The 27119-nt window shown below is 36.2% G+C and overlaps 1 protein-coding gene across 2 annotated transcripts; it reads left to right on the forward strand.

Moving 5' to 3' along the window:
* Positions 1-374: 374 nt before the first annotated feature.
* Positions 375-26668, forward strand: LOC143749080 (uncharacterized). Of its 2 annotated transcripts, none has more exons than XM_077241522.1 (7): positions 375-617; positions 14303-15177; positions 17219-17270; positions 19342-19477; positions 20681-20814; positions 24183-24398; positions 25157-26668. In XM_077241522.1, exons 1-7 carry the CDS (start codon positions 534-536, stop codon positions 25703-25705), a joined length of 2046 nt encoding a protein of 681 aa, XP_077097637.1. In that variant the 5' UTR covers positions 375-533; the 3' UTR covers positions 25706-26668. The 2 variants fall into 2 exon arrangements, with proteins under 2 accessions (XP_077097637.1, XP_077097638.1); XM_077241523.1 differs by having other exon boundaries at positions 393-617; positions 20696-20814.
* The last annotated feature ends 451 nt before the right edge of the window (positions 26669-27119 follow it).

Raw genomic sequence — 27119 nt, forward strand, 5'->3', positions numbered from 1 at the left:
TCTTTATTTGTCAAATATTGTCTTGGAAAATTATTGTTGGTAGGTAGGTAGGTAGGTAGGTAGGTAGATAGATAGATAGATAGATAGATAGATAGATAGATAGATAGATAGATAGATAGATAGATAGATAGATAGATAGATAGATAGATAGATAGATAGATAGATAGATAGATAGGAATAAAAGGGAATATTTGCTATAAGTTTAAATGTGCAAGAAGCCATAGACTGCTAAGTCCGAGCTCATAAATAATGTAGCCTAAATTAAAACAAAATCTCTTGCATTTAAGGACGTAGATTAAAGGTAATTCCACTCCCTAAAGCATTGTGCAATGGCAATAAGAGTTCCCATTCTCTCTCTCACTCTCCCCGCTGATGTCTATTTGATCTGTGCAGTAGTCGTGAACGCGCACTACCAGACCTCCGCTGTGGCTGCGTGCGTGTCCACGCTTTATGAAGGCGCGTTCCCTCAGGTGAATGAAGAGAGTGAGAGAACGAGTCTTGTGTGTGTCTCTGGCAGAGCTGAACTGACTAAAATGGGGCTTCGTGGATTGACAAGGACGGGGGTGTACTACATGACAGTCTGCCTTCTGTGGGTGACTGGATGCTTTACGCAAAAAGTGAGTTCAAGTGTGTGGCAGTAGCCTACTTTCCCATTTGTTTGTCTGCGGTTTGTTTCGGCTTGTCAAAATGGTTACAGCAATGATTCTAGTTTGCACTATAGTACATTATATGGAGTATATGTAGCAGTTAAAACAACTTCAAAATAGCAGATCCCTTGTTTGAAAGATGGACCTATTTAATTCGGAAGTTTGGGGAAGGTGTTGTGGTGAAATGTGGAGCAGCTTGTTGTGTGGTCCGGGTCGGTTCTGGCAGAGAGTTGGGCTGTGCGGGGTCAGTTCAGCACGGGCCAGCGGTTCCGCATCAGATGGTTCCGTGAGCTCAAATAATACACAAATAAATTAAATGAAAATTATGTTATTAAAGGTTTTTTTTTTTTTTACAGGTAGCCTATATTAAGTTATTCAAAATACATTAAAATTACATAATTCGATCTATGATCAAAATATTCTCAGTTCTTTAATTTATTTTGGGGCTTAAAGTTAAAAAAAAACATAGATGGTGTAACTGTACAGATCTTGCAAAAACAACAACAATGCAAGGCTGAAATTCTTGTTGGAAATGTTGGCACAAGTAAGTATCTGAATACTATTTTTATTTTTATTAATATTATTATTATTCGTGAATCAATTTTACTTTAAAATATTATTAGGCTAATATTTTAATACCTTTTGCCTGTCAAATCAAAATCAGTGTTGTGTGATCAACATGCACTTTTTTTTTTATTACTGGTTGCTTAAGTTATACCATGTGAAGGTCATTTGAACAAAATGCTTGTAGAAAATTGTATAAACATTTAGCTAAATTGTATGCAACTTTTTACTTGGCAAATTGTATAATTTTGGGAATCAGTCTGCATCATACATAGCAGGCTATAGTTGCATCATCTCATTGTCACAAAATAACCATTTTGTGTAAGAATTGAGTTGTCTCACAGCACTTGCAGTCACTATTCTTGACTGGTTTCTTAGACCTGGGGCCGGTTTCACAAAGCTATTTTAGACCGGTCTATAGTGTTAGACAAGTCAAAAATTTGCTCAGAGACTAGTCTAATACAAGTTAGACTGTTTCACAAAAATAAAGACTGACTTAATTTAGACCAAAGAAATTAGACGCCTTACCCCCAGGCTAACTTAGGTCTAAGACTCTGTTACCTTGGCTACCAGCAGTAACAATAAGTTACATTACAAACAGCCAAAAGAAAAGGGAAAATGGCTCATAATTTGTGGTTTGCTCAAAACGTTATGGAGAGAGCTATGAGAAGGGAAAGGGTTTTTAGGGACTGCAGTAACCTACTGGAAATATATAATAATGAGGACTTTTCTTTTCTGTACGTTAACGCTCAGCTCAACTGTCGTAGCAATCTCTATACAAATTAAACATTTCTTCTTGTTACTACATTTTCCGCTAAATTTTCCAAGTAAAATGTCCTTGTAACTGTTGTACTCCTCCAACAAACACATATTTTCCGCTGGGGTAAACTGCACTGAGCGGTTGAATGCGCTTACTCGATCCACCATGTTTTGTGTTTTGAAAAGTGTCTTATTTTACCCAGAATGCATTGCAGTGTAGTCCTACTTAAGATAGTCAGAGTCTTAAGTGCTTTGTGCAACGGTCTGATTTAGATGTCTATCTTCGTCAAACCGGCTCCTGGCTATATGTACAGCCAAGGATCAGAACTGAATAGCTGGACCTTTGATATTGTGCCATTCTCATTCCCTTCACTACAGCTCCTTTGTATTCTCTATCAACTTTTTTCACAGAGGCTGTACACTGTTTATGCTTCTCAATGCTAGGAAATCGAGAGTTTGGGAAATATGTGTTGAGGAGAAGCTTAGTGTGTTTTTGAGGTGATTACCAGATTCTTGTGGGAAACATGCTCCACTCATGCAATTAAACACATTGCTCTGTGGTCAATTCCACATGCTGTCTTTAACCAGTACTTATTCCCTTCCCAGGCATGGATATGATTTATTAATTCTTGTTGTGCAGAGTGTGATAAACAGAGATAGACATCATCTATCTGAATCTTTTTTTATTTTTTTTATGTGCACTGAGTAATTTCCCCTTGTTTAGGATACGTTTACACTATAAAGATGTACTAAAACGGAAAAGTTTTTCCTTTCTGTTTTTTTTTTTTTTAGTGTAGCGTATAGAAAACAACAATGTCAAAACAATCCCCGTTCACGGATCCATGAAGACGACTAAAAATGCTGTATTCTGCTGCCAGGCCAGTAGTTGGAGTTGTGACTTTGTAAAGAAGCCCAACGCACCTATAGATTGAACGCGTAATATGCATGCGTATGACGTCACAATTCTCACAAATTTTATCATTTTCAAAAAATTGCACTTTGAAACCCGTTTTCAAAAGTTTGAGTTTTCAGGACCCCAAACACTTTTGTCGTGTAAATTAATGGCCAAAATGCATAAAAGTTTCCAGTTTTTAGTCAAACAATAATATTTTAAGCATTTATTTCTTCTGTGGCACGCAAAAGAACATTATTTTCCCAAGTGTTTTTTTTTTTGTCCATATAATAAAAGTCAATGTCAAGAAGTCAACATTCCTGTTTATTACAAATATGTTCCACTCTAAAAAGAAAGTAATTTAGGTTTAGACATGAAAGTGAGTAAATTATGTATGAATTATCATTTATCAGAAATCACAGAATTCCTTTAAAGGTCGGGTGAATGGGCCACTGCATATTCCTTTTTTTTCTTATCTTTTTTTGGTGGGAAAGGGCAGCATCATCTCGACTGTGCCACATAAGGACAAGGGTTATTTCTGAGGTGACAACCTGTCACATTCAGTCATGACTCCCTTCCTCTGTGAATTCTGAGAATCCTGAGCGGTTTACAAAGGCTTTATTGCATTGTTGATGTGCATCGCTTCAGTTACAGAGTGTGTGTACCTCAGCACAATTATCTGGCCCCTCTAAATGCTTCCTTTGTCCTCTTGAATTAACTTGATTTTCAGAACTGTGCAAATAAGGTTTGGAATTTGCTGCATGACCCCCCAAATCAGATGAAGATTATATGTATTTAAAAAACACCATTATATTATGTCATCTACGATATACTGTAGGTTAAGATACTTGTCAGCAATGACAAAGAATATTGGTGCAGGTCTAGCTTTAGTAGTCATCAATATTTTGGACAATGAATTGCTCTCATTCTTGAGTTATTGTGGTTAGCACTGTGTAGGTTGAAAATTCCTGCATACATGCATGTATTTTTGTTCGCATATCTATGCAAAGCACTTGCAGTTCTGTGAGTGATTTCTCTCAATTATTCAAAGTCACTACACCATAATGCCCTGAGAATGGAGAAAGCCACTCATAACAGTTTTAATGGGAGCGAACCACTAATGTGCATTTCCTGGCCAGCAGACTAGGCTACATTCTATGGGAATTTGGAAATTTCAGAGTAACTGTTCTGAGCGATTTGTGGAGACGAGAGTGGCTACTAGAAATACAGTAGAATTGTTCCAATTTTTTATGTCAATTGCCTTGGGGCAAACAATGATAAACATATTCAGGGTTGCTCTGGGAAAATAGTTTTTTTCTTTCTTTTTCCTTCCATTGATTTGGCACAATTGTGCAATTTGCATGAAATGCCACCGCAGTATCCTAAAATTATGTACTCCGTATTTAAATAAATGTTATAATTATAATACATGCAAACTAATTGCAAAATTAGTGAACTGGAAAATTCAGGCAAATTTATATTTAGGCTTTTAATATTTAGACAATAAACTATACATGTATAATTAATGAGTATACATTCGTATCTTCCAGAAGAAAAAAATAAAACTACCTAGAATATATAATTAATAAAACATTTAAATGAATTAATTACATTTTCAAATTAAAAATACTCCAAGATCATTTTTTTATCAAAATAATATTGCGTGATTTTCATTTTATTTACTTTAAATATTTATTTTTTCTTCTAGGTTATTTTTTTTCTTCTTGAAGGTATATATTTATGTTGCGTATACATTTTTTTAGCAAAGTATAAACAAGTTTGATTTATCAAGTATAAATGTAGTATAAAAAATAAAGTATAAATATTGAGCACTGAGTACATTACACAGGTTGCAGGTTCCATTTGCTTTTAGTGAACTATTGTTAACTTTTCATCGTTTAATACAAATCTGTTTCTATGTGGAGTGTAAAGTGATGTGCAGCAGCTGCCACTGTTGTCCTCATCAAAATATTATTGTCCTGCTAGCCTCAGTGTCCAGTGGCAGTGGACTGATGTAACCGGTTGTAACACATCATCACGGGCTCTCTGGGCTCGATAGTGCCTGGAACAGTCTCACTTTTCACAACCAATAAATAGCTGTGCTCCTCTCCCTGCCCCCTTACAGGGGCCCATAGCATGTTTATGGGGGACTCACAGGGGTGTTTGCACATTTTAGTGTGTGTGGGGGGCAAAAGGGGCTTACTTAAGCCCTCTGCTCACACAATTTCAGTAGTCATAATGTCAGCTCATATTATCTCTGAAACTTCTGTTGTGAAAACACTCTTCAGTACAAAAGAGACCAGGAAAAGAACTAGATATAATCTTTCAGTTTACCAGCTGACTTCTCACGTTTCATATCCAGTCACATTTTTCTCTTCAAAGCCCTACAAATAATGTTGGTGAGACAAGCAGAGATTGAATTATTGTAAAAACAACAATAAGAACGGAGGTTATGAACTGACATGTTTACTGTTCAGGGGAATGAAGGGGCAGATGTGTGTGTAACCTATCAAATACAAGAGGAAGCTACAGCGTGGTGTTTTTCCACATTGCAGCCTTTACTGCGAAATCTGCTGTTCCCTACGACAGCTGTGAGTTTATCTGGCACTGTTTTACTCGCACTCATTCAATGAGTCAGCTACAGTTTGTTGGTGTTAAGTGTAGAGGCTTGTTTTTCAGTTCAAGAGTTGCTGTTGCATTAACAGTTTACAGAAGTAACAGATTCTCTAATTCAAATGGAATAAAATACACAGAAAAGGGTTAAATAGTAGGATAATAATAAACACATATACACTAATGTTCAAAAGTTTGGGGTAAGATTTAAAAAAAAAAACTTTTATTTAGCAAAGATGCATTAAATTGATCAAATGTGACTGTACGTACACTTATAATGTTCCAAAATATTTATATTTCAAAGAAATGCTGTTCTTTTTAACTTTCTATTCTTCAAATAATCCAGAAAAAAACAATGTATCAAGGCTTCCACAAAAATATTAAGAAACACAATTGTTTTCAACATTGATAATAATGGTAATAAATGTTTCTTAAAGCACCAAATCAGAATATTAGAATGATTTCGGAAGGATCATGTGACATTGGAAAATGGCTGTTAAAAATTCAGCTTTGTCATCACAAGAATAAATTACACTTTAAAATGTATTCAAATAGAAAACAGTTATTTTAAATTGTAATAATATTTCACAATATCTCCATTTTTAATGTTTTTTTTCATCAAATAAATGCATCTTTGTTGAGCATAAGAGACATTGCACTGTTTTGCATTACTGTTGTAAATTGTGATTACTTCATTGCATTGACATCTGTGTCTGCATTTAGAATATATGGAATATCATGTATTGTCATTTCCGGACTTGTCCGAAGGCTACATGTGAAGAATTGTTCATATCACCAAGTATTATTTTATACCTTCCTGTATATAGTGTTTCTACAATCATGGCTTCAGGGTTCATGGCGCCCTATTTTCTTTTGGACTGGTTCCATGCCATTTTCTTTTTCCATTGTTACCTTTGTGTTTCATATTTTTCTTACCTAGATCATGCTGTGCTGTTTGAAATTGCATTGTTAAAATAATAGTTGCTTTTAATTTTAACGTAGCACAACTGGGGCACAATAACCAGCGGGACCTTACGTAAATGCCTCTACTTATTACTCTTGTTTCATTAAAAGGCTATCTAACCAAACAGCAAACCCCGCCAATGTCCCCTGTGGGAGAAAAGACAACTTTACTAATTACGCTATGCCAGTGCGGGATGATGAATGATGCAACAGAGCTGTGATGTTTGGCATTATAAGAATGTCCTATTTCCTATTCCACACTGTGGTACTTTGAACGCCATTCATGTGAAGTCTACCATGCATGGTACACTGCCCTAACCAGCAGATAGTCCAGTATTATGGTGGAGCCACGGTAATGACCCAATTCTATTTGTTCGAATAGAGAGGGAGGTACTTACAAAAATCTCGCAAATCACTGCCAAAGTTTTCTTTTTTGTTATCTTTCGGATTTAGAAACGATCATGTTGGACTTGTTGAACCAAATGGTTTTCTAAAGGCAGCTGGGTGGTTTGGTTAAATAACAAACCTCTTCAGCACACTTCAGTGAAACATAGACCTTAACCAATTGCCTGTCCCCTATTTCTGTTTGGAATAACCCTACATATTTGTATTAAACCTTTTTTCACCTCTTGTTCCAGTTTAGTTTGTTCTCTGTCTCTCATATTCATGTGCATTGCTCAGCTTTACTGTTGTGTTAACCTGAAATCGGCTTACTTTACATCCCAGCAGCGAGTGGCATTTGACCGGCTCAAATGTCAGGCATGCAATTATTAGTGTAGTAGCACATGAGGCTTTGACCAACTGATCTCTTTTAAATAGCCTGAATGGAGAAAAGCATGGGTTGAGAATCAAGGGTAGAAGTGTACACAGAAGAAAACAAGGCATTACGAAGGCGAAAACGACTTTGACCTTGTTAAGCTGAGATTGTTTACTGTGGCCTCTATTTAAGATTACCTTTTCACTGATTCTGCTTTGTCCAACAAGATATGTTTTTGGGGCCGGGTGGGGTCCCAAATCCATAGCCTGATTAAAAATGTTGCATCTTAAAGCAAATCTTGAAGAAGTGAATTCTAACGTTTCCTCAGCCTGCTTTGTTTAATTATACTCTACCAATCAACAATTTGGAGTTTGCGATCAATGGAGGCGAGGATGAAAATGATAAGACTCTAACTTCTGGGATAGTACAATGTGGATGCCCTCAAGAGCATCCCAAAAAGGTCATATTTTCTCAATTGTCTTTTAAAACTATCCTTTTTTTGTTAGAATTATTACACCTTTTATTATATTAACCAACATTAAAATGCTGCATAGATTTTAGACAAGATTTTAAAAATCAACAGCAGTATAAAACAATGTCTAAATGGCTCATATTTGGCTACTTGTTAACATTTTTTTCCTTTGGCTGTTGATCAGCCGAAAAGGAAAGCAGTTTCAGAGGGGCAGTGCATGTTTTAAAATTTTGATGAAAGATTATGGAGACAATCATTTCTTGTGGACTAATATATTAAGCACAATATAACTAGGAATGTGTCTTTAGAATGTAAACCGACTCATTTTTTTTCATCTCTACTTTAATTTCACTTTTTGTCCTGGATAATGCCGTCACTTGGGGCTAGGCTTGTTACCTGTCTGGTGTTGTTGAGGTCTTGCAGTTCTTTTATTCCATCCCACAGTCCAGAACCAGTGCCAACAGGAAGCCCAATAAACAAACAGGTCTCTGCCAAGGTCTAGTTTGAGTGGTCTAGCCCTGATCCCCATCTGCCTTTAATTATACAGAGGTCCCCTCATCCTGCACACCTGTGAGATATTACGAACAGCATGTCTGAAGGAATACCTCCCTGGGGTTAGCAAAGCAGCCAGCATATCCACCTTTGATACCCGATGAAGGAGGAAGGGTTGAATAGTTCAGTTTTGGGAGAGGCAGACCGAAGCTAATTTTCTGAACAGAACATTTAGTTTTGTTTCTCGGTGGGTTTCTTTTACAGCTGTCTGTTGTTATTGCACTGAAACGATCAAAATAGGGCAATGCTTTATGTAGTTTTTATAGCATCTAACGACTAACCGTCAGACCAATGACGGCTGCCAAAATTGTTTACCAATGTTTAATGTTGCATCAAACGATCCGGAGGAGTGCCAAAGACTTTCCCGTTAGTTTGTTGAACTTTTGCCATCCTCTTGAACTTTTGATGCTAGAACTACAACTGGCCTATTAAAATGTTTTAGGACCGTAGCGTTAACTCCTGGAGTGCAGGTTCTGGGAAGAATTATCTTGAACAGTCTGCTGATTCTCCACTGTTATTAAGTGTATTATAATTTTCTTACATGTTGAACATGTTTATCTTAATCTAAATTCAAGTGGTGCATAAATTTCCATTCGTTATATTTGCAAATAGTGTCCCGCAAGGAAAATTTTACTATTTGTTAATGTGCAAGAATGTCTAATTTGTACAATATGATGATTATTCTCTTAATGTCATATTCTTTCTCTGTGACATACAGCTTAATGCGTCTAGATCTGTGCATCTCAACCTTTTTGACTTCAAGGGCCCCGAACAATTTTTCGAAGGCCCCCTAGCCCTAATTTTGTTTTCAAAACACATTTAAATCTATGAACACTCCTACTTCTTATAAATTTCGTCGTTCATGATTTACTGGATAAGGACTTTTATATTTCTACCTCAATTTCTACCTAATAAAATGTTTTACACCTTGGCATAACTAGTAAAATCTATATTCATTATAAAAATGCTTGAGGGGGTACATTTACAATTTTAGATTTTTAGTTACTTTAGCTTATTTGTCTTACTTTAAATACTTTTATGCCTAAGTCATCTTAAGCCACCTTGAAAGTCTGAGGCCTCATATAGGCTCCAGCCCCCTGGTTGAAAAGCAGTGGTCTCACTAAACTCAAGAACGTATTTCTTGTTGAAACAGGAAGTTTGGTAAAAAAAAATAAATAAAGAATTTGCTCCAAAAATGAAGTATATATAACTTTAATTTGATGTGGTCTTTAAGTTAGATAGGAAAAAAACATTATATAATCGAAAACAATTATATCACCTTTAACATCTGAGCAAAATCACAAACATAGTCTTGTGGTCCTGTTCATAATCGTATTTTTTTATATACGAGTTAACAACAAAAGGTTACAAGTTCACTAGATAAACATAAGAAAAAAGAAAGGTAAAAGGGGACACAAACAAACATGCACACATACAAATATACATATGCAAATTAGGGATGCTCCAATCGATCGGCCGGAGATCGGTATCGGCCGATAATCACATTTTATGACTCGATCGGTACTCACTAAACTTGGCCGATCTCACAAACCGATCACAATTTGATTAAGTCAAAACGTGAGAATAAGGTACATGATGCGTGGGGACTTAAATGATTTGGCAGTCATGTCATGCGCATGCATAAAGCTTCCACAAAGAACAGGCAAAAGTAATGTTTATGCAGCCTGATACATTTTAGCTGTTTATTAATAAACTAGTATTTTCTGGCTGCAAAGATACAGTTGGCGATGTTGACGCCATCTTCCCATAGTGAACGCTCCTATAGAGAGAAATGCACACTTCATACGGATTAGCCTATAAGCAGAGAGTACCCCATTTCTTAAAGATTTGAATTGTTTGTTTTTTTAAAGTAGACATTTCAAGCTCAGGTCTGTGAGGCATGTCGTTTATACGCTTAGTTTCAGCGTTCAAGCGCGGGCGTTCAAGCGCGGGCGCCTCCGTGTCCTATTATATTGTCTGCTATATTTTGCTTCTTATTTATTAAATCCAGACAATTGGTTGATGAAACATTGATTGAAATTAAGATACAATTTTTACAAAACGAAATTCACTTTAAAGAATGGCTTTCTACAAAACAAAACTTAATTAAGTGGTCAAAATCATGTCTGAACCACTCCAAATGTCTCCTGATATATTGGGCATCTTATAATCCTATCTTACCCATCTCATGCGGTTCCTTTTTCATATAATCAACATAGATGAAATTTAAAAAAATAACATTATATTATATAAAACAAATATGAAATGTATATTTACGTTTTTAAGTTATATTTAAACGTCAGACCACTCCGCTTTTCTCGTGTGTGACCTATACATGCATGTGTGCGTACATAACGGGGAGGGGTGCGATTTTCGAATAATACCGATCTATCTTCGAATTTTATTTTTGCTTGAAATGCCCATCCCTTCTAATGAGTAGCATCAAACTACTCCAATTTGTTCTTTTATGAGTTTAAATTATTTATTTATTTAATTTTTGTCCTGCTCAGACTTGTATTGGACGAGGTTTAAGTTACATTAGACTTCTCTATTTTAGGTGACTAAATGTTTATGTTTTCCTCCAAAGTTTACTATTGGACAATGTTTAATTAAACCATCAGACTGCTCCATTTTGTTTGTATTTATCTTTGTCTTATATTAAGTAGCCTATATTAAGCATCGGTATCGGCCGATCACCATGCCAAGAAATCGGCTATCGGTATCTGCTGCAAAAATCCTGATCGGAGCATCCCTAATGCAAATATACACATATAGCTATACATTTACATAGAAATGACATTACATACATGATTACACTGTTACTAACTGCTTTTAAAGGAAAACTGACATGTTTCAATTTCATTGTATATGATAGTTGTAAAAGTATAGTATTGGAATGCAATGAGGAATCAGGCATCTATGTAGTGAAGGAATGTAGACCAGACCCAGTTGAAGATATCGAGTTTAGATTTTACAGATGCTGTAAGTTTTTCCATATTGCATTGTGTTATTAGGATATTGAGCCAAATGTTTATGGATAACTGGAAAGACAGAACAAAGCTAAGTAAGAATTATTATTATTATTATTATTATTATTATTTTTTGCTGTAGTTAGTGCAATGAGTATAAATTGTTCTTGATGTTTGGATATAGTTAATGTAGATAAATCTCCAAGTGCCACGTCTTGTTTTGGTTTTGCTTCAAGCCTGAGTCTCTTCACATCATGCCAGTCGAGCCTGAGCGTCTTCACGTCCTACCTGCCGAACCTGAGCCTCTTCACATCATGTCTGCCGAGCCTGAGCCTTTTCACGTCAGGCCTGCCAAGCCAGAGCTGCTTCACGTCATGCCTGCCGAGCCAGAGACTGTTCACGACATGCCTGCCGAGCCAGAGACTGTTTACATCATGCCTTTCCGAGCCTGTGTCTTCGGACAAGATGGACACCGTGCCTTTGGCAGCTCCAGAAGATACAGCTCTCCTCATAGTCACATAGGCAGCACACACATCGGTTGCAGCCCGTGAGCCCTCGGCCAAGATGGCTGCAACCACGCCAGAGTTTTGTCCTAAAACGGCTGCAGCTGTTCCAGGGTCTCGTCCCAAGACGGCCGCCACTGTTTCAGAGTCTCGTCCCAAGATGGCCTCCTCCATTCGAGAGTCTCATCCCAAGATGGCCACTACCTTCCAGAGTCTCGTCCGAAGATGGCAGCCGCCACGTCAGAGTCTCATCCCAAGAAAATTTTTGGGCAGGTAGGCAGTAGGTACCTGATTAAAGACAATGAGGTTGTGCCTCCCTGGCCCCCTGAACAACAGGCTCCGCCCTGGCTTCCTGCAATGCCGGCTCCACCCTGGCTTCCTGCTCTGCACCATGGCCCAGGTCTTCCAGTGCTTCATGACCAAGGTCCATAACTGCACCACGGCCCAGGTTCTCCTACGCTCCACGGCCCAGGTCCACCCACGCTCCACGGCCCAGGCCCTTTTCCCCTGCACAGGCCCGGCCCGTCATCCCTCCCCCGGGACCGCCTCCGCTCCATCACCCTCCAGTACTTTTGTTTTATTGTTTTTTTGGGCGTCGAGAGCCGCCCATAGAGGGTGGGATCTGTCACGTTTTGGTTTTGTTTCATTTCAGTCATGTTTCATGTCTTTGTCATGTGATTCCCTGTTAGTCATGTGATCCTGCCATGTGTTCCCTTGTCTGATGTGTCATGTTGTCATTGGTTTATTGTTTCATTGTTCACAGGTATCCCTTGTCTAGTCATTAGTCCTTGTGTATTTTGGCCCTCATGTTTGCCATGTGTCTTGGTCAAGTATTGTTTCACTGCAACCTCTGTGGGTAAGGTCCTGTCATGTTTATGTTTTGTTCATGCCATGTCATGCCTTTGTTTTATGTTTGATCACATTCTGTAAATAAACTGCACTTGGGTTCTCTACAAACTTGCCTTCAGTGGACCATTATTACTCCAAGTAACGCTATTTCTGGACACGCTGGGATACTGAGCCCAACCAAAAGTGTTGAATGTATCAGCAGTCCCAAAAGGCATGGAAATGATTATCAATATAAGTTGGACAGTGTGTACATTTGTTGTTGTCTAAATATCCCATTTGGTAAAGTTTGTGCCTTGTAATATGTGTTCTATGTAGCAGTTTGTATTTGGATCAGTTAAATTTTACCATTACATGACAGACTCAGGGCTCGAATTTCGGTGCGGGATTGCGGGTATTGCGCATCATTTTAATCATTCCCGCAGGTCTTGCGTTTATAATGCGGGAAATTCCCGCAAACATTCATTCAATCTAGCATGTAGGCCTATGAGTAAATTTAACCTAACAGATTATAAGATCAAATCAGTCATTTTAAAACTTTTTGCGAGACGCAATTTCACAAACAGCGTGTGTGATTCTGCCAATGCCGCATCTTCTCTGTCTCTTAAAATAGGTTACACAAGGCAAGCCAATCGCGCTGCAGCTGCAGGCGGTGATTCTAGACTCTCGCGTTTCAGGAGTCGGGACATTTGATGGAAATGTCACTTGCACAATCGGGCCATTGCATCGTCACTATTGTTTATAATTTGTGCGTCTTTTTAAGTCTTACCTATTTAAACATTCAAGCGATTTTAACCCGCATAACAAACAGCTTGTGAGTAACAAAACTGAGTTATTTTCTTGAATTATAGCGCTTTAACGGTCAAAAGCACACAACATTGTCTAAATTCCAGTCTTGGGGAGTATCCTCTCAAACACAATCGGTTATGTCTTAAAAAAATAATACAAAAAGAAAATGCATGTGACACTATAATGAAAACAGTATGGGCCGTTCACATTACGTCTTTCGCGCATTCATCCTTTGCTGAAACGTCTTCGTCTTCATGGAGAACGTGGCTCATGATTGCTTAGCAACAGGGAGCCCTTTTTAAAAGAGGAGAAAGTCGCGCGGACTGCGCTTTACACGCAACATGTGAACGTTGGATCCGTGCACTAGCTCTTAAAGTGAGAGTAGCCTAAAATGTGTCTGTCATTATTGTATATAAAACAACAAAAGATACCATTAATTGTAAGGAATCAGGATTAATAGCCTATGTATTCAAATTATACAGGACTAAAAGACTATTCCGTGTTATTTTAAATTTGATTACTTTTTTCCGTTTCTAGCATTTCTGAATACTAGTATTAGACCTAAACTTTTCTCTTTATTTCATGTATTTATTTGTGCTACTTTTTTCAGTTTAATTCAAAAGATTGAAATCAAGCTTCCTTTTGTTGTGTAAACTAAAAAAAATTACCCATTGTAAAAACACAAATACAATGAGTGAGCAAACATTTAGCTAAACGTATTTTTTTTAAATTTTCTAAAAAAAACCTCCCCCCTTAAATTAAAAAATCCCCCCCATAAGAATGACCTAAAGGGGGATTTCCCCCCTATTTTCCAAAACGAAATTCAGGCCCTGAGACTGTATATATATTATAGCAGATATGTTGCCAGTTAATCAAATCTCATAAGCAGGTCATCAGTGTATTTTGTATCAATGCTGTTTGGTTCCAGGCTGTGACAGTAGAAATGCATCTGATGCTTTTTGTCTTTGGTCTTTAGGTTTACTTTGATTGTGGAGCCAAGGTGGATGTTGTGGATGTGCAGGGCCTCATTCTGTCTCCTGGCTTTCCATATAACTATTCATCTGGAACTCACTGTGTTTGGCAGTTCTTTGTGCCTGTTGGTCACCAGCTAATTATGGAGATGTTTGATTTTGATGTCTTTGAGAGCCATAACAGTCCTGCAAGACACACCTCCACTGTTGTGGACGAGGTACCGGATGATGGCAGCGTGCTGGTATCAAAAAGCCTTGGGAGTCCAAAAGAACCCCAGTCAACACATAGAGAGGAGGTCAAGCAAGTGGTTATCCAAGAGCAGTCCACCAAAATGGAGATGACCAAAGTTTCCAATTCTGCCAAAATGCTGTCCGATTCCCCCTCGGCTCCACAACCATCGCTTCCATTATCCGGAGAGCAGCCAATTGAAGACAGAAATTCTATTTCACCTCAGGCATCAAGAGCAGTCAGGGACTGGATCTCCACAAGTCCACGTACAGCCACAGAAACAGGTGAAGCTGTGAGCCCTGACACCCAGCCACCTTTGATTGATGTCTGTCCCCATGATGTCCTCTACATATCTGATCTCATCACCTTCTCCACCCGATTCTGCGGCTCTAGACGCCCTTCTAGCAGCCAGTTGGTGTTTGGGTCTGATGATGACATGGTGGAGGTCATCATGGAGTTGATAACCACTACCCACTGGGGCCGTGGTTTTGCTCTCCTCTTCCATTACCAGAATCAAACACAAGCATTCACAACCAAACAACAGAGATCGGTATTGTCCTCGGACAGCAGAACTGGTGCACTTCTTGGTGCAGTGAGTGGAACAGTCGCGTTTGCCGTGGCCCTTGCTGGCATCCTCTGTGTGATTTTCAGGTAAGGAGGTTTCTTCTACAAGTGGAGAGATTTATTTGTAGTTGATCCAGAAATCACATTGTAAAAATCCCATGCAGCCATGCAAACATATCTATATCTATATCTATATATATATATATATATATATATATATATATATATATATATATATATATAATTCTATACACAACTACTTTTCAATTGTTTGGTGTTAGTAAAAAAAAATTATTCAGCAAGGATGCATTAAATTGATCAGTGACAAAGACATTTTGTAATCTTTCCAATTATTTCTATTTCTGTTCTTTTGAACTTTAGAATCCAGAAAAAAATGGTTTTCACAAAAAAATATTAACCAACTGCTTTCAACATTGATGATAATAACAAATGTTTTTTTTATAGAAGCAAATCAGCATATTAGACTGAATTCTGAAAGATCATGTGACACTGAAGACTGGATTAATGATGCTGAAATTTAACATATAAATGAATGAATTATTTCTTAACAAATATGAAAATAAAAACCGCTATTTTAAATTGTAATAATTTTTTTTTTTAAATATTACTGTTTTCACTGTGCATTGTGAAATTATTATAATGTTCCAAAATTTAAGTCTTCGTATTCAACATTTGTATTCTAACACATCCTTCTTATCAGTCGATTACAAACTAGCTGTCTGCATCACAATTTTTTTTTCATTTGTTCACTTTACCATGTCCGTGACAAGTTAAGTCAGATGAGTTGGTGTTGACACAGCTGGAAGTATTTTTCACCATTGTTAAATCAGCTTAAATCAAGTCTTTCTTCTTTTTCGGAAACACTTTGATGTTAAAACACTATTCATACCTAAGCATATTCATGGTGCCACACCTGGCATTAAACTAAATGCACAAAAGCTAGGTTCAGTCACACAATACAGAGGAGGGAAAGCGGAAGAAATATAAGAAGCCGAGAGAAATGATAGAATGGAGAAAAAAAGAGACCAGTGTCTACAAAGATGATTCAATTGTTTGTGGGATTCAAAACCCAGTGGGAATAACAGTGTGACTTTTGACACCCACAGAACTGATTTATGAAACTTGAATGAAGCGATTTATCTGTGCTGTATTGTTCTTTTCAAATGCTGTTCACACCGGGTATTAACATGCATCTTTCTTGGGTGATCCAATCACATTGAAGACATATATTTTAATAACCGGTGTAAACGGGGCCATTTCTAAATTTTACTGTTACAAACAGAATTTATTTGTTTGCATGTTTGTTTACAGAATTTATTCCTTCCAACACATGTTTGGCTTTTAAAAATACACAACAGTTTTGTGATATTTTAATATACCTTGTTTGTTTGGAGACTTAAAGCAAATTTGCCATTTACTGGGATTTGCCTTTTATGAATTTTATGAACTTCACACTGTGACCGTGTAGTGTAAGGTAACACCAAAATCTATTGACATCCCACAGTCCATTGGTGGATCACAAGAAAGGTTCTTTAAGGAATGGATATATCCCAAAATTGCCTACAGGTATATTGTTATCCAATATATCTCAGTGTAAATTCACAAGTATAAAGTATAAAAGCATACAGTATAAAGTATATAAGTATAATGTTCTCTTAGTATGATGAGCTTTTATTTAATTTATTATTAATTTTATTGTATTTTTTAAATAATGAACAGGTGGGGCTTATAAAATTATCATTTTCAACTATTCACTGTAGGGTATTGTGCTAATATTACTGTCTGGTTATGATTTTCATCAGTAACTAAATTACATTTCTTTACTGATGACCTGACCTCTCTAAGCTTCAGAGGTCATGCAATTACATAATATTTTAATGCATACATTTCTGGTTCACCCTGCAACTTACTCCTACCAAAACTCATACTGTGAGCAAACCAGACAGTTCTCACCACGTCCTACCAGAATTCATACCAGAATTCATAGCAGATATTTGAATGTCGTTCAGCTGAGAAGTAAACACTCATTTAATAGAACACTTGATGGCCAATAACAGTGACAGTAAAAACAAATAAGATGATGTTATTTGTATTGTTGTTTTCCCAGAGCGAAACTATGCGCAAAAGGAGCCAATGCTTCATCTTCCATCAGCTTAGAGGTAAAGTCAAAATATGAGACGTGTATGTATATAAATGCATACACTGTATACATAATACATACATACATACATGTGACAATTGAATTGTGTAAATTGTTGCTCCTTCCCTCTGGAGTACTTCGGTCATTTATGACCGGAATTTTTTAAATAATATATTTTTTCAAATCGTAGCTTCATCGGAATGGTACGAAACTTGGTGACTTTTATGGTACTTGGTATATGGGGACATGATTTGAAAAGTCTAAGTGGTCGTAAAAAAAATAGTCACACTCGGGACCTTCGGTCATAAATGACCGCCCATAGGAAATGAATGGGAAATTGGCAAAAATATTTTTTTGTGCGTACAATCTACAAATCAGCCACGATGCAGAAAAAAAGCACACAACAGTGAAGGGGTGAATCTATAAAACATCAAGAGTGCAAAACAGACACATACACTCTCACACACATCCTTATACACACAAAAACACACGCACACACAAATGAACGTGTGTCATTGCAAAAGCTAATTTTGGGAAATATGTGAAATAAAAGCAATTATTCATCAATGTAAGGAATAAAAAGCACACAGCAATGAAAGCATGAGACTGTAAGCCATCAAGGTTGCAAAATACACACACACACACACACACAAACACTCACGGAAATATGAGACTGGTGAAACTGTAACAGAGAAATGTGAGAATATGTGAAATAAAATACAGTTACAGTTAGTTACAAATACAGTTAGTATTTAAATAATATGTAAATATAGTTAGAGAAATAAAAAAGTTTTAAATATCATCCTAACTATATTTACATATGTGTATATTATTTGCATATTCAATGAACAGTAACTCTTATTCAAAAGGCAACAGCAATTATGAACAAAAAACTAAAATAACAGCAAAAGTATAATAATTGTCAAAAAAATAGAGAAATAAAAAAGTGTTTTAAATATCATCCTATTTTCCATTTACTGTTTGATAATTATTATACTTTTGCTGTTATTTTAGTTTTTTGTTCATAATTGCTGTTGCCAATTTTGAATAAGAGTTACTGTTCATTGAATTGTACAAAACATTTTTTTAAACCAACCAAATAAACAAAAAACTTGACAAAAATAGTCTTTGAGAATCTCTTATTATATATTAAAATCCACAACCTGAAGAAAATAGGCAAATATGTGCAAAACAACTAGAATTCACAAGCCTTTCTACAGAGAGCTGTAAATCCATCTAGTGGTTACAATATGATATTGCATGATAATTATGCTCACTACTTCCAATTTTCTATTATATTTAATGGGGAAAATGGATCATAATTATTGCATAAATATGAATTATTATCATAAAATTCTCAAAAAACTTGACAAAAATAGTCTTTGAGAATCTCTTACTATATATTAAAATCCACAACCTGAAAAAATAGGCAAATCTTTTCAAAACAACTAGAATTCACAAGCTTTTCTACAGAGAGCTGTAAATCCATCTAGTGGTTACAATATGATATTGCATGATAATTATGCTCACTACTTCCAACAGAGGGCTCCAATCTGCTTTCAAAAAATTTTTTCTATAGGCCTAGTCTCTAATTTAACCTGAAATACAGCATTAATTAAAAAATAATAAAAATTATATATATATATATATATATATATATATATATATATATATATATATATATATATATACATTTATAAATTTTCTATTATATTCAATGGGAAAAATTTATCATAATTATTGCATTAATATTAATTATTATAATAGAATTCTCTCAAAACACCAAAGAAAAAAAGAAAAAATATTATTGTACAAAAATACATTTAATTGATTTTACTGGAAAAATAAAAAAAATTATTTTAGGGGTCCGGTCACTTATGACCGTGAAGGTTGACGAAGAACCCCAGAGAGTTAAATATTAGATGAGCAGTCTTGATCTCTGTCACAAAAACATGAATACACAGTCATTTTGTTCCTCTTTTTCTTTCTGGGGGCGAGTCTTCAGTTTGTACTGACATTAGGTGCTTGGCGAGGGTTCATTTTGGACCCTGTCTGTTCATTTAGAAATAATGTGAGGTACTGTGTTGTAGGCTCCAGAAGGAGTGCTAAATTCAGCGGCAGATGTGAGTGAGCTGCAGATGGTTTCTCCTAATGACTTGGAGCAGCAGCTGGGTACAGTGAACGACAACAACAACCATTCCCTCAACCGCAGCCTGTCCCATACAGGTGCTTAGTATGTCTTTATGTGTCTAATACCTCATTTTATTTTCCCTTCCATATCACTACCTCAGTCCATGAATATCTCTCTCTCTCTCTCTCTCTCTCTCTCTCTCTCTCTCTCTCTCTCTCTCTCTCTCTCTCTCTCTCTCTTTCTCTCTCCCCCCCCCCCCCCCCATCTCTCTCCCAGATTTATTGTTTTCTTCGTTGATGTTGTCAGATGAAGTCTTGAAGTCTTATAATTTTAGGGTCACCGGGTTCCTTTCAGTGAAGCTGCAGAGTTAATTAGTCCCCTATCTGAACTTATATATGTAAGATTAATTTGGCTCTTCTAGGAACAGATAAAAAGCTAAATTACTGAAATTCAAGAACAGTACTGCAAGACTACGAGAACTCCATTAGGGTGTAGCTTGCTTAAAGTGAATTTCCTTCTCTATTCAAACCACCTGGAAATAACTGCTTTTGAAGCAACACAATGCCATTTGTTTTATATGTTTCAACAGAAACAACAAGGTGCATTTAATTATTTTTCATGCAATATGATATGTGAAATAATAATATGAAAGTTATGTGTGAGGTTTTTCTGTTTCTCCGGACACTGCACCATTTGTGTCCCCATTTACTACTAATATAAAATTTAGAAAAAGATCACAGATTGAACTTTTGATTCAGTTCTGTTAAGTGTCCAATAAAAATATATTTTAATTGCAATAAGTATCATTATTATTGATGATAAATGAACTATTACTAAACATAGGTCCTAAACATATGGACCCAGGATTTGTTGATGACTGGTGTGACTTTACGGTGGGACAGTATGATTTTGTGAAAGTTCACCAGTAACCATTTCAAATGAAATTATGAAGAATTTTTTTTTTTTTTTTTTTTTTTTTTGTCTGAGCCATGAATATATACTAAACACAAATGAATGAAGTCACTTAATCTTAATGGGAGGTCGAGAATATATGCAGTACTTATATCGGCTTTATACTAAGCTCTAAATCAGAATATCCCCCTTTCTTTAGTTTGGTCCAATCGTACCAGCTAGAGAACTTAAATGTTTCCATTTAAGCTGCAAATAAGCATTGAGTTACTGGTCTGAAGTTTTTTTTTTTAGGCACCATGACAAATGCAAAAAGTTATTTAGCTTTTTCTAAATCTGTTTTTCTAAAACTGTTTTTCTAAACTTTTTCACGGTGTTGTGCTCTGAAGCTTGTGACGTGTCAGAGAAGAGTGATCTGCAGCTGTTCTCCAGTGGTCTTACTGAATTAGAGTTGGGCACAGATGAGGTTTTTGTCATCGCCTCTGCACCCACCTCAGCCCAACTGCCCTTCTCTCCACATACTGTGAGTATCTGAATCTTCTTCTACATTTCTACATCCAGAAATAAATGAGAAACTTTGATATGTTTTGGGTTGATACGTTTTTTTTTTATGTTGTTGTAAAAAGCCTCTTATGCTCACCATAGCTGCATTTATTTAATCAAAAATAGAATACACATTTTTATATTGTGAAATATTTTTGCAATTTATAATAACTGTTTTCTATTTAAATATATTTTAAAATGTAATTAAAAATATTCCTGTGATGGTAAAGCTGAATTTTCAGCATCATAACTCGAGTCTTCACTGTCTGAAATCATTCAGAAATCATTCTAATATGCTGATTTGGTTCTCAAATAAACATTTCTTTACAAAAACAAAGTCTTACTAAGCCTAATGAAAGAAATCACAATAGATATTAAAATTGGAATAAAGTTTTTTTTTATATTATTTTTAAATTTCTTATTACATTTGTACAGTTCTCTGTTTATAAATATTTTCAATTTTAAGCTGTGTACATATTATTATGTCTGTACGTCTATATGTACTTCTTATTTTTATTTATTTGTAAATTTTCTTTTCTATTTAAATGTAATGCAGTAACCAGAGGATGACACATATCATTTTGTTGTCCTTAATGCAATGAACAAGAAATAAAGCGTAAACAGCAGAGTGGTTTTCAGACTTTCTCCATTGGAACCTAATTTGTGACTGTGAAACAGGGAAAATGGTCTTATATACATCCACTGAAAAGTGAATAAAGTTAGAGTTGAATAAATAACCTGCGCAATTTCTTTTTCAGATGCCACCTTTTTTGATAGTTTGTTGTCTAATGCAAAGTGTCCAAATACTTTTAAAGGTCACTCTGAAATCTTTTATATTTTTTTAAATGGTGTTTTCATTGCTGGAATTGTTTGATACTCTGTTTACTTTTGCTTGGTAGTTTCAAATTTTCTTCATGACACGTCACCAACTATTCGTGCTGAAAACAATTCGGTGTAGTATGCTGATGGAGGCCAAGCTTCATGGTGTGTGTGATGATGTGGAGGCTGAGGCTGCTGGGACAGGGGGAGCTGACCCGCTAATAGCTCTGACTAATGAATCCTAGAAGTCTGTAGCCAATTTCCCAGCTCCAGCTCTCTCTCTGTGTGTGTGCGTGTGTGCGTGTGTGCGTGTGCGTGTGCGTGTGCGTGTGCGTGTGTGTGTGTGTGTGTGTGTGTGTGTGTGTGGTCCATGCTGCTTTGGCTCTGAAATGTGGCATGCAAAATTTGCCAAGCTGTGTGTTCATCCAAGGAAGTTTAAGAAGAATCAGAAACCTGCGTCTCTGTGGTGTCCGGCTGGGTTCCTGCAAACTGTTTGACGCTGTATTTTCTTTATCCATATTTGTTTTTGCCTTTGCCCACAACCGGACAATTTGGTATTGTCTTGGTTCATTTATGGAACAGTGCCAGAACAGCTCAAGATTAAACCCTGCATAATACTCGTCTAGACATGGGGAACTACAAGAGATCATGTGTGAGGACTGTCAAACTCCTACTGATGAGAAAACCCCTTCTGATACTCAGCCACACGCTGCACATGTCCAGTTAACAGCTGACTGACACATTTGGAGGTCCTGTGGACCCCATTTAGATTACAGTCTCTGCCACGGCATCTGAAACTGCTCTAGAGAATGGGAGAAATCCATTTTAATCCTACTAAAGCAACTCCTAAGGCAAAAGTTGGTCTCTCTGGATATAGATTCACTGACTTCAGCAGGCTCATACTTCACTGGAAGTCAAAGTCCCACATTTATTAGATCCTTTAAACTAATGAAAGTTTATTCATTATAAAATTTCATTTCAAGTAACTTGGAGTCAGTGATTTTGACCATTTATGAAGCCCAAATTACTTAGTCAGGAAAGTGGCTTACAAAGTTCACACACTGAACTCATTCTGAAACTATTTAATTGTATTATCAATATAATTATAGTAGTATTATAGATTATGTTTTACGATTAGGATTTACGTTTCCTCAAATATTTGATACTTCTTTTGAGAATTCCTTTTTGATGAAAGTGGTAAACACATTTTAACAGGTTTTTTTTTTATAATATAAAATAATTAATATAATATAAATAATATAATACAATAGTCCTGTGATGGTAAAGCTGAATTTTCAGCATCTTTACTCCAGTCTTCAGTGTCACAAGAAACGTTTATTTTTATTGTCAATGGTGAAAACAGTTGTTCTGCATAGTATTTTTGTGATTTTTTTTTTTAATTATTTTTTTAATTATTATTTTTTCATTTTAAAGTTTATTTATTTCAAATGTATTTGATATAAAAATAGAAACTCACTTTAATTCATCCTTGCTGGATACAATTATTAATTTCTTTAAAACAAATCTGACTGACACAAAACTTTTGAAAATGTATAATATAATATAATATAATATAATATATCTCTTTGCGTCAGGGTCCTGATCACCCTGTCTGGGTTTATTCTGTGGCAACAACCGGCTGGATATACATTATCCCGCTTATTACACCGCCACTTGCCACATAGATCAATATTCCATGTCTAATTATTTAATTGAGTCTAAATATTTTATTAGGTCTTTAAATGCAAAGCTTCCGTTGAGAGAGCAGTAGCTAGCGCGGCAAGTTCAAACTAGATTGCCATTTAAGAGATACGGTACAGTCATACCACTTAATGCACGGTATTTCGCCACGTAAATAATTATGGAGATAAGAGATATTGATTTGATCTGAAACGGTTTAAAATCATTCCTGTTTGTTATTTTATAATCCATTACAGTGTACAAAACAATGCAAAATAGCAGAAGCTGCGTTTGAATGAAACGAGATAGCAAGTCCACGATACCGGATGACATTAAATAACTGTTCACAAAATATTGATTTGAATTTTAATATTTTATTAGCTCACCAAACGCAAAACTTCCACAACGAAAAAACGTTCCTTGCAAGCTTAAAGCGCCTATTACCGTTACTTGGCGGGGGCTGTGTTATCAGTTTTTACCGGTGGTAGGCTACAACATACCGCTGGATGGTGTGATTAACCAATCAGAATAAAGTATTCCACAGAGCCATGCAATAAAATATAATAAATAAATATGAATGTTTATTCTGCGTAGTGAATCCACTACAGGGTAAAACTATCATTACACAAGTGAACAATACAAATGCATAATATTTCCAAGATAATGTGATTCTGACCATTTGTACATATCTTTTTGCATTTAGTACACTATCTCAAGTGCCTGACAAGTGGTAATCTATAGAATAAGTAGTGCTACCATATCAAGTATTTATTACAACATAGAGGTTTATAGTTTATAGTGTTCGTCAGTTATAAAAAAAAAATCTCCTAAATTTGTTTTCTTTTGTAGCAACGAGAGCGTTTCCTGAGACACAGTGACACTGGACCCAGCCGCCCCTTCGACTGGTCGACTCCAGATCCAGCACTGCCTACTGTGATAAAGAGCACACGACCACGAGCGTGGAGTGTCCGAACCTTCCAGGATCTCCTTCCTCCTCTTCCTCAACTCCATAAGAAATGGTGCAGCTGGAACGCAAACAGCCCTTTCACCAAGCTGGTGGACAGTGTGAGTAATGACACATAAGCCCTTCTAAATCACATAAAAAATATGATTCAAATTTCATTAGTGAGATATTTTTTACAAATTCTTACAAATTGACAACCTATCATTCTGTACCATAAATGCGCTCTTAGATGAAGAACATTCATCATCATTTTTTTCTTAATATCTTTTTTCTGTCATTCAAGTGTGTAAGCAAGCATGGGTGTTTGCAAAAAAAAATGAATTGCTTTCGATGTTTAAGATACAAGTGTTTTTCTTTCATGCTGTAAGGTATAATAAAAAGTCTCTTATGTTCATCAATATTGATCATATTATTATTATTATTATTATTAATAAACTGTGAAATACAATTTAAAACAATTTAAAACTTTTTGTTTATTTGAATGTATTTTAAAATATAATTTATTTCTGTGAAGTGAAAGCTGAATTTTCAGAAGCCATAATACTCCAGTCTTCAGTTTTTGCAACACAAAGTACATTATTTTGTATTTTGAGAACTGTAACGTCTTATTATAAAGTTGTCATAACAAACAGGCATGTACATGATGTGAAGGATTAAAATGAATGACAAATTAAAAGGTTTAAGGTTTAAGAGTCTATGGTCAGATTTTTTTTTTTTTTACTATTTTGAAGAGCCCATCAGTGTTTCAATAAGAAATATCAACACAGAAAAGAAAATAGTGGTGTTGTATTTTTAGAATAGATATAGTAAGGTTGTAAAAGTTTTTTTTTTTTTTTTTACTGTGACAATGTGCCCTCAGGGACTCCCAAGCACAGCTACAGATGCTGGAAGAGGAAAGGTCCTTTCTGATGCCCCTCTTCACAGTCCTGCCAAAAGCTGCCACTCCGACTCCTTCATGAGCAATGCCTCGTACCCCCTGACCCAACCTGCCCAGCACCAGCGGCGGCTCAACTCCACCAGCAACCTGCGACGCACCCGTTTCAACACTCCATGCTTTGGCCTGCTCTCTGGCACGTCCGAGTCCTCCAAACCTCAAGCCAATGGGATTACAACCTCAAACACGCTCTCCGACACCAGCCAGCAGCAGGACCAAGCTGAAGTATCACGCGTGGAGGACGACCACGTCACGGTACCTGTGTTTGCGATCTCAGAAGAGGAAGACCGACAACCTCTTGTGTCAGCAGAACCTCCAGAGAAGCCTTTGAGGATGAATGGACAGATGTTTGAAGGCACAAAGATGCCACTGCTATCCAAAAGCCAAGTCGCCAGCATCCATCCAACCTCTTTAGGGAGGGGAGGTCGTGGTGGGACGTTGGAGACGCAGGATCCTTCAGCTCTCTCTTGTTAACAGTGACTCCAGAAACAGTCTGCCAGTGCCACGAAGTTTAAGTATGATGGTCATGTGACCGATTCAGCCAGTAGATGATCAGAACAGGACTGAAAACGCACATCTTATGAGCTGCTCCTGGTGTCTTCAGCACATATTTGGTCTGTGACAATGTACTGTGGAATTATAAAGTTTTTTTTTTTTTTTTTTTTGGAATATCGGCATGAATGAAAAATGAAAGCACTTATTGTTCTTCCTGTTATTGTATCAGCACAGTTAATTTGCTAAATATAAAATCATCTAACAGTATATTTTATAACCTGCAATTGTTTTGAAAGTACTCATGTATAAGATAAACTGTTAACAATGATCACGTAATTCCACTCACTACTGAGAGTTCGAGTTGTAGACTGGGTGCATTGTTACTTTCATTATGAAATTCCATATATCTGCTCTATGAACAATAATCCGAATCCCTTTGCAACACGTCGAAGACCAATTAGCAGATCTAGTAGAAAGCTGCTTTGCATCTCTCTTGACTTTAACTTTTTTTTTCTTTTATTCACCATGGGTCCAATACACGTATTGTACTGTTAAAAATAATCTGTGTGTTAGTAAAGCATTTGAAACGGCATATATTGTTAATTCTCAAGGGACATGACCACTGCATAATTAATTTCAACATGTTTAGACTGTTCTACAAATAATTTCAATTGTTCTTTTTTCACCTCCTTTTTCACTTACTATGTTGCTTTTGGCAATCATCTATGCTGCTAAATATGCACTGATGCAATAACTGAAATTGTGTATACAATCATTTTTATAACAATTTCATATATAATGCAACTGTTTTCGTTATATGGCGTTTTCCTGAATGCAGTAATATTTTCAACTGTACTGATTTTGATGGGTTATAAAGGGAATTGATCAGACATTTAAAATGCAGTAACTAACATTTAATGCAAATAAACATTGTATAGTGAAGTTGTGTGGCTTCTGTAAAATCATTTCAGAATATGCATAGAAAGGAGAGTCATATAATTGAATGTAGTCTTTTATTATTAGTGCAGTAAATTAGTAAAGGTTTTATTTCAAGGTATTACAAACATGAGGAACAGCAAGCGCTATTTCAACTATGGAACTTACAGTGTGCTTCTCTATAGTTACTGGTGAACAGTTTTTTTCCTCCCCTTTTGAAAGCTCCAGATTAAACTTTGATGAGGTAGAAATGAAACATAAAAAACCTTTTCTGAAAGAAGAAAAAAAAAAATTCCCACCCATGCAAGTAAATATTTGCTGTGGAATACATTTTCCTTTCAGCAAATGCAAAGCAGCCTCTAAAGCGTCTCTAACACTCGGGACCAACCCCGAATAAATCCCTCAACCGTTCCTGCAGATTTTGAGAGTTCATAGTATGAGACCCGCTTTAGAGCTT

This window comes from Siphateles boraxobius, unplaced genomic scaffold (assembly GCF_051911475.1).
Source record: "Siphateles boraxobius isolate OS27281-9 unplaced genomic scaffold, OSU_SipBor_1 24, whole genome shotgun sequence".
Lineage (NCBI taxonomy): Eukaryota > Metazoa > Chordata > Actinopteri > Cypriniformes > Leuciscidae > Siphateles > Siphateles boraxobius.

Coding starts and splice junctions, on each gene's coding strand:
- LOC143749080 (XM_077241522.1), top strand. CDS start 534: ATGGGGCTTCGTGGATTGACAAGGACGGGGGTGTACTACATGACAGTC. Junction 618..14,302: donor CTGGATGCTTTACGCAAAAA/GTGAGTTCAAGT, acceptor TTTGGTCTTTAG/GTTTACTTTGATTGTGGAGC. Junction 19,478..20,680: donor CCGCAGCCTGTCCCATACAG/GTGCTTAGTATG, acceptor TGTGCTCTGAAG/CTTGTGACGTGTCAGAGAAG.